This window comes from Arvicanthis niloticus, chromosome 7 (assembly GCF_011762505.2).
Source record: "Arvicanthis niloticus isolate mArvNil1 chromosome 7, mArvNil1.pat.X, whole genome shotgun sequence".
NCBI classification, from domain to species: Eukaryota; Metazoa; Chordata; class Mammalia; order Rodentia; family Muridae; genus Arvicanthis; species Arvicanthis niloticus.
The window spans coordinates 19,384,223-19,393,153 of NC_047664.1; the positions used below are offsets into that span (position 1 = coordinate 19,384,223).

Consider the following 8,931-nt stretch of genomic DNA (forward strand, 5'->3'; position numbering starts at 1 on the left):
CCCATAACAGTGTGTATGTGTTGGGGTGGTGTGTCTGAGTGACACACAAGCCAGTCCCATAACAGTGTGTATGTGTTGGGGTGGTGAAGGCAGGGACTATAGAGCCAGAGGAGGGTATCAGCTCTCCTGAGGCTGGACTTACAGGCAGTTGTAAACTGCCTGATACTGGCCTGATGTGGGTGCTGGGAACCAAACTTGAGCTCTCTTCAATAAGAAATTGTGCTCTTAACCATTAAACCATGTCTCTAGCCCCAAGAATTGTCTTTTCTAAAGCATGCTGAATTTTTCTGAAGGTTCCATAGTTCATCACCAGACCATCCAGGGGGTAATGTGTTATTTATGCATCTATCACTTTAAGATCTCTTAGATCTTAGATCTTTGCTTCTTACATATTTCACTGTAAAAATTAGTAAATATGTTTTAGGCTATGTCTTAGCCTTGGGTTCTTACAACAAAATACTCAAAGCTGAGTATTTTATAAAGAAAACAAGTTTATTAAGCTTACAGTTTTGCAATATCCCAGCATAGCAGACGCACCCTAAGGAGCATGAATAGGAGGGAACAGTCACATGACAAGCAGGAGTTAAATAAGGGCACACAGTCACAACACTGACTTCTTCTGGGACTGAATGGCTCCAGGAGCTAACCACTTTCCACCATGCCCCAGACCTTAAAGGTTCCAGCACCCTCAATGTCCTTACAGCACACCATCCTGTTGGAGACAAACTCAAACCACCTACAGCACTCTGAAAGGCAGTACAGCTGTCTGTACATTGGCCATTTGCTACATGCTACCTTAAATTATTCACAGATATATAGAATTATATACTTGAAAAAATAGCAAAGGATAATTTCATAAACTTTTGTTGATTACAGTCTTTCTTAAAAAGTGAGGACTATGTTATTCTCATGAAAAATAATGTTCTATTTTTTACCTTCAGATCAGCGGCGGATGTCTGAAATTACAGGGCATCTAATAAAAATGAGATTGGGTGATCTGGACCGAGTCAAAGCAAAGGAATCAAAAGAAGTAAGACTTATTTACCAGTATGCTATACTTATATAAATCTGTTCTTCCTAGTTTTATTTCATCATGAAATATGAATAAGACAATAATTAACTATTGTCTTACTTAGGGCTTCTATTGTTGTTTAGGGATACCATAACCATGGCAAATCTTATAAAGGAAAACATTTAATTGGGGAAGGCTTACAGTACAGAGGTTTGGTCCACTCTCATCATGGTGGGAGCATGGTGGTAGGAAGTGTGGTGGCCCACAGGCAGACATGATGAGGTGGTGAGAGGTCTACATCCAGAGCCACAGGCTTGGGCATCTTGAAACTTCAAAAGCTACCCCCAGTGACACACTTTCGCCAACAAGGGTACATCTCCTTATAGTGCCGCATTCCCTATGGGCCAGTTGGGGACATTTTCATTCAAACCCACAACTATTAGACTGTACTTAAAGTGTTCCTTCCTTGTTTTATTTTTAGCACAGAAAATACAAAGATGTTTTAAGAGGATGTTAAAGGAATATCCTAGATATTTTTATAGTCAATGCCAGTGGGTCAAAATTCACATACAAGTTCTGTGACACCTCCCATTATCTGTGGTCCATAGGTTCTCTGTATCACACATGATAAACATATTGTCCTTAAAGTAAAATATCACACCAAGAGTGGACTAACTGTTTATTATTAGCCAAGTGACTGGAAAGTGCTGGATTTGGTCACCTTTATATAATATTACCTAGATGTCGGGCTAAGATAAATGCTATCTTGCTAAAAGTCAGACCTGGACTCTACTCGTACTCCCTCAGTAATTACTGTCAGTGATTATATGTTATATCGGCATTCTATATCATTAGCATCTGTGTTATAAATGCACTGTGACTCCTGCCGTAATTCTGTTGTGTAGGTTTTTACTTCCTCATTGGGATGTAGCCCATTGGTAGAACACATGTACAGAATGCACAAGGCCTTGACTTAAATCCCCAACAGTAAAAGTTAAATGAAATAAATGGGATGACCTAAAAGAAAATCTCAGTTACCTATAAAATTTACAAAGAAAAACAAACTGTAACCTTCAATTAGATAAAACTTGCTTAGTTAAAAGGCCTGTAAACTTGTATACATAAATGCACACATACACATGTGCATTACTAATAATTGTGCAAAAAACTTTTTAATTTCTTAGCTTCAGTACTAAAGCATGATCCACAAAAGAATAATCAAAATTCACCAAAATGAAAAATTTTTACTTTAAAACCACTGTAAAGAGAATTAAAAGACAACTGGTCTAGGTGATAGGCTAGCCAGAGCTATATAGTGACACTTGTCTCACAAATGAAAAAGAGAAAAGAGTAATAGACAGTTTATATATAGTAATAAATTATATGCAAAACATTTGTCTGATAAAGAATTTCTGGAGAGGGAGAATGTTGTAATTAAGTTATAATCCCCCAAAAGCTCAATAACTCAATAATAAAATAATCCAATAAAAGTAAATAGGTAAGCTGGGCATGATGGCTCACACCTTTAATCCTAATATTCAGGAGACAGAGGCAGGTGGATTTCTGTGAATTCCAGGCCTGCCTGACCTATGTAGTAAGTTCCAGGGTAGCCAGGGTGATATGTTAGACCCTGTCTCAAAGTAAAATAGTAGAAGCTGGAGAGATGACACAGCACCTACAGGCACTGGCTGCTGTTCCCGCGGACCCATGCTCAATTCCCAGCACCCACATGGCTGCTCACAACCTTCTGACTGTCCAGTCCCAGAGGAGCCAAGGCCCTCTTCTTGTTTCCAAGGGCACTACATACCTGGCACACAGGTATGCAGGCAAAATACCCATACATACAAAATAATAAAATAATTTAAAATAATAATGAGTGTGTAGACAAGGCAAAAGATTAGCTGAGCCTCTTGAAGAAAGGGCAAAAGTAGAACAAATGGAGCATCGTTTGTCATTAGAAAAAGGTGCTTGTGAAGATGTGAAGCAAATGGAATTCTGCTATACAGTTTGTACAAGAGCAAAAGGGAGTGGCCATTGTATAAAATAGTGTGACAGTTTCTCATAAATGCAGTGCATTTATAGTGGCATTATTCATAATTGTGAAAAACTAGAAAGACCCCAAAATGATGTCCTTTACCTGGTAAATGTGACAAGAAAATTCTGAGATTGCCTGGATCTAAAGGGGCTAGAAAAGAGATAGAGGAAGCTTAACTCAAAACAGTGTGCATCGTGCACGCCTATAGTCTCAGCCCTCGGGAAGATGTGGTTGGATGACAGCCACAATTGAATACTTTTCTGTTTGTTTGTTTGTTTGTTTGTTCACTTTATATCCTGATCGCAGGCCCCACCTCCTCCCAGCCCCCATCTCACACAGCCCCTCCCTCACCTCTCCCCTCCTTTTCTCCTCTGAGAGGGTGAGGCACCCTTGCACATCAAGTCACTGCAGGACAGGGTGTATCTTCTCCTACTGAGGACAGACAAGTCAGACTAGTTGGGGAACAGGATCCACAGGCAGGCAACAGAGTCAGTGACAGCCCGTTCTACTTGTTGGAGGACCTGCATGAAGACCAAGCTGCACATCTGCTACATATGTGCAGGGAGCCTAGGTCCAGCCCATGCTTGCTCTTTGGTTGATGGTTCAGTCAATGGGAGCCCCCAAGGGTCCAGGTTAGTTGACTCTGTTAGTCTTCTTGTGGAGTCCCTGTCCCCTTTGGGTCTCTCAATCCTTCCCCCAGCTCTTCCACAAGACTTCTATAGCTCCATCTAATGTTTGGCTGTGGGCCCCTGTATCACTTTTGATCAGCTGTTGGGGGGAGCCTCTCAGAGGACAGCCATGCTAGGCTCCTGTCTGCAATGATAACAGAGTATCATTAGTAGTGTCGGGGATTGGTTCTTGAACATGGAATGGGTCTCAAGTTGAGCCAGCCATTGGTTGGCCATTCCCTCAGTCTCTGCTCCATTTTGTCCCTGCATATCTTGTAGGCTGGATAGATTTCGGGTTGAAGGTTTTGTGGGTGGATTGGTGTCCTTATCCCTCCACTAGGAGTCCTGCCTGGCTATAGGAGGTGACCACTTCAGGCTCCATATCTCCTACTGGTCTCATCTAGAGTCACCCCCATTGTCTCCTGAGGCCTCCCCCCATAACACTAAAGATGCCCCACCATCCCACAAGGACACTTGCTCAACTGTGTTCAGTCGAACACTTCTCATCTCCAGGTTTCACTGGGCACTGACCCAACTTCTCTATAGCCTCACTAATAATAATGTGGCTGTGCCCCAGGACCTGTCTTTTCTTTTTTCGCTAATTTCTATAACAGCTCACTAAACTTTTCTTTCAAAGAACCCTCAGGCTTAAGAGTATTCAGATGCTAGGGGAATAAGTCAATTTATAGAAGGCTCACCCAACATGCTAAAGGCCATGTGTTTGATTCCCAGTACTACATAAAGCAGATGTGCTAGTACAGTTCCTGCACTCGGAAAGGTGGAGGCAGAAGGGTCACAAGTTCAAGGTCATTTTTGGCTACTTGGTAATTTCAAAATCAGCCTAGTCTACATAAGACCCTCCCTAAGGGGAAAGGGGAACTTGGGGTTTAGCAAATAAACTACACATATTTTTAAAAAATAAAGAGTGGAGTCAGAGAAATGACACAGTGGCTAAAAGAAACATGCGAACTGAAGCTCAGATTCCAGCCCAAGACAAAAGGTTAGGGTTAGCGTTAGAGTTAGAGCCTAGGACTTAGCACCCAGGAGAGTGGAGGCAACAGGGCTTGCTGGCTGCAGCCTGGCTCAAAATAACTCAAGTTCCCGGCTCAGTGAGAGACCCTACTTTAGAGACAATGCTAGAGGACTAATACCTTCCTCTAGCCTCCACAGGAGCACAAGCACACACAGTAAAACCTCATATGCACATATATATCCCAACATGGGCAAATCTGTACATTATGCAAAGTTAAGAAAAAGATTGAAAGTGCCACCTACTGTATAATTGCATGTGCATTGTGTTGTAGAAAATGCTAAGCCATCTGAAGAGACAGCAGCCGAGCACCGATGGATGTTAGATGGTTGGCCTCTGACAGGCTGGGGATGTTTTTAGGTATGATAAGACTGGTCTGTGTGTTCATTGCTGAAGGTTATACAATTGTATACATCTGTCAAAAAACCATAACTATATACTAAAATGGTAAGTTTACTGTGTATAATACATCACAAGCCTAAGTTTTATAGATCAAAACTAAAATTATTTTCTGAATTTGGAAGTATGTCATGTTATATGTTAGACTTTATTTCCTTGACGGTAACTTAATTTTCCTTCTTTGTTTTACAGTTTGCAGGAGGTATTTATTCTAGGCTTGAAGCACAAATCAAAGCCTCAGTGCCTGTCACTGCCCGGCAAAACAGCTCAGACAAAAACCAGAGGTAAATCAGCAGGAAGCAAGCAGGATGCCTCTAGCTTTGCAGAGTAAATCATGTGAACACTAAAAACACGAGTATGAGTTCACTTTTTTTCATTAAGGTCAGAACTGATTTTAACTTAAGATGCTTTTAAAAGGTCATGGGCACAAACTTTCATGAACATAAAAGGCTTAGGATTTTTTAAGTTTCCTGTTTATTTGGCCAGCCCATTCGAGTCAGCTGATACAAATGAGCTTGGCCGGGTTGTATTACAGCCTAGAGGTTCCCCAGGGCTTTCCTAGCACACCCGACAGTAGTGATACTGCACTAGTGACAGCAGTACTGAGTAGTGCTATCCACTCACTAGTGCGATTGGTGACACTGCCATACTGTGTATGTTAGTGTTTATGGAAATCCCAAAGTCTTTCCTGTTCCATGTTTATTCTCTCTCATCCCCACCACATCTCCTCTCTCTGTTCTCTCTCTCTCTTAGTGTAGAAATAGGCAGAGTGTGTTGCAGAGAAGAGGGCAGTATATTCTCAAGCTGTGGACGTGATCATTGACCAGAGAAAACACTGGTCATCTACATTTTAAGTAGGCTTTGCATTTTTTTCTAAAGTCTCTTGAACAATCACCTTTCCTAAACCTTTATTATGCCCAAGTGGTTGACAGACCCGGTGAGCTCAGCCCATTTACAAAGAAGGCAATAGGATGTCTTATTCTTTATCAGAAACCTAAGTATGATAGCATCTTACTTCTCATAATAAAATTAAACTGTTAAGTGTTGTGGCATTTGCTATCACAAATTTTCTGTTAGAATGTAAGTTACAGAGATGTGGGCACAGGTGTGAGAGATGCTACTGTGCCCGCCCATAATTCTGAACCCTACAAAGCTCAGAAGTCTTTTCAGACACCTGTGCTCAGTTCCTCTTGAACTGCTGTGATGATCTCTGTGCTTTTTACTCTTCTCATATTCTAAATGTCCTCTTGTTCCCTGAAGCAACATTGTGTTCATCCACTCATTTATTACAGGTCTGCTCCTGACTTACAGTATGCAGTGGACATATTATATTATCTCTTCCAAAAAATTATTTTTAAAAAATCTTAATTCTAAACTGCATCTCACTCCAGGGGTTTTAGAAGATTTGTGGCAGGCAACACAAAGTTTCACTGAATGTTGATGTTGTCAAACAGACAGACTGAGGCAGTAACAACATCCTGTTGTTCTAGAAGCAGGTCTGACTTTGTTTTCTGTTTAAAAAACCTAGGTCTAAAAGTCGTTTTGGTCAAGGGCGTCCTGCATAAAGCACCCTAAATATAAAAAGAGCGAACGCACACTCTGGACATCTGAAACGCTCACTTCTTGAAGATCTTCAAACAGTGACTGCTAGGTGTTCTATTAGTTATCCCTGCAGACCACAAAAATCATGCTACAGTGACTGCTAGGTGTTCTGTTAGTTATCCCTGCAGACCACAAAAATCATGCTCACACAAATACATAGTTAGGTTTTGTTAAAATTTTAACTGTATATATAAATTTTCTTATATAAATTTCTCTTTGTATAAATCTAGGCTGTGTAGAAGATAATTGCAAACTTGACCTAGTTAAGATTCCTAATATTTGTTGCCCTTTATTTATTTGACAAAGAAGAGGCCTAACTTGTCAAATATCTAAGTTGGTAAGACCCTAAGAAATTAAGGGTACATGACTGGTAGTATTACTATGCATGGACACTGATCATTGTATGTTTGGGGACTAAGTCTTAGGCATAACATTGAGAAATTAATTTTGTATGATGAACTGTCCAGTGATGTTAAATTTAGTTTGTATGGGTATTAAGGAGTGACAAATCTCAAAGTTGTGTTAGTAGAGTTTTAAGGTGAGGTTATTTCAATACCATGTTGGTCAAGAAGGGTTAATCTTTTCAGTATTATTACATGGAAAGTACAATGTTAATTCAACTTCTGTTTCTTTCAGTTTTTCATGGTTATCTGTAAATCATATGAGCCTAAAATCTGGGCCTTGCCTCTCTCCTCTGTGAAGCTAGTGACACTGCATCTCTTAAAGCAGCGTGTGATGGGTTTCAGGGAGAAAGTCATTTCAGTTATGTGGCAAAGTCAGATGCAGGCTTCTCAGACCATCCTTTCTCTCGGTCTGCTTCAACGTCTCCACACTGCATGAGTGCTAGTTACTCAGAGATATCTTAAAGTTCCCAGATAGACAAGATGGCTGGAAATTTCATATGTCCACGGAAAATAAAACAGTTTTATAGATCATGTTTTAAATCTTTCTAACCAGGTAGATAGCATACTCAGGGGAATTTTGTTCCAGACTATAGGCATGTACTGAGTTATGTGTTTGGAAATTGTTTATAGGTCTCTGAGAACCATGAGATGCACACTGTTTGTTTGTGTAGTTTTTCTTTGCTTTGTGATTCATATCTTCAAATTATTCAGAGAATCAGCCTTGATGACGTGTAACAGAACAGCAGTTGTAAGAGAAAAATTCAAATTTTACACCTAGTTCACACAAAATGAAATTACAATTTTTAGTATCTTTTAGTTGCTATATGAAGCTCTTAATTATTTGATAATTATGTTTTTACTGTGTATTTGGAAATTTTATTCTGGTATACAGATGCTTTTTAGTTATCTGGTATTTTGGAAATAGCTAATGTCATATTTATTTTCAAGAAAGTGTTTCTTCATATGCAGTGTGTAAGTCCCACGAGTTACCAGCCTTATTCGTGGCTTCTGGATTCTCTGCTAGAAGGATTTGGATTTATATGTGTAAGCGGCCTGTGCTCGCTGTGATTGGAAGGGAATATGCTCTTTTGATTCTCACAGATGATCAAGTGCTCATTGCTTCTTCCCAGAGGGGCTGATTTACTGATGGATGTTAACAGACTTTATTGAAATCTGATTCTACACAGAATGTGCTTTTCATTTTGTATCTGTCTGTGATACATGGACAGGCATTTCTTCTGCCAAGTACTTTAAGGTTATCCTTACATTAATTATGAGTTCAAACTTATTGAAATAAATGGCAATGACAAAAATTGCAGAGAAAGTCCCTTGATCTGACTCATTCTGCTGTCTGAGAACTGGAGTGCTCTATATTCTACATATTTCCCTGGAAAATCAGCTGTGAAAAGTGGGTAAAAACCTTAGGTTTTAAGATTATTATTTGCAAGTAGCAGCACACCCCATCACTCTGGAAACTAAGGTAAGAAAATCCCACATTCAAGATTCTGTCTTAGAACATTTAGCAAAGCATTTCAGGGCTGAAATACTCGAGAGGACCAGGCGTATAGCTCAGCAGTAGTCGGTCCACTTGCCTTGGCTGCACGGTAGTCTAGGTTTGATCCCCACTAACACAGGCATAAGTGCAAACCGCAGGAAAGGTGACCTGGTAACACTGCTGCTGCAGTTTCCTGGCAGCATATGTGTTACCTTTCTTTGCAATAATGTTCAGTCAGGAACTGTGAGGTATTTGCTTTGGTACCTGAGGCTGAAACTGTCATAAA

The 8,931-nt window shown here is 40.2% G+C and overlaps 1 protein-coding gene across 4 annotated transcripts in view; it reads left to right on the forward strand.

Annotated features, from left to right (window-relative positions):
- The window catches only part of Sanbr (SANT and BTB domain regulator of CSR), a 53,016-nt gene extending 44,542 nt beyond the window's left edge, over positions 1–8,474 (forward strand). For 3 of the 4 annotated variants that reach the window (XM_076938007.1, XM_076938006.1, XM_076938005.1), the window contains 4 exons: positions 942–1,030; positions 5,337–5,428; positions 6,673–6,795; positions 6,851–8,474. In XM_076938007.1, the coding sequence (XP_076794122.1) occupies positions 942–1,030; positions 5,337–5,428; positions 6,673–6,709 (218 nt within the window). In that variant the 3' untranslated portion in view covers positions 6,710–6,795; positions 6,851–8,474. Of the gene's footprint in view, positions 1–941; positions 1,031–5,336; positions 5,429–6,672; positions 6,796–6,850 lie in introns of those variants that run through there. The other variant, XM_076938008.1, reaches the window with a different exon arrangement.
- The last annotated feature ends 457 nt before the right edge of the window (positions 8,475–8,931 follow it).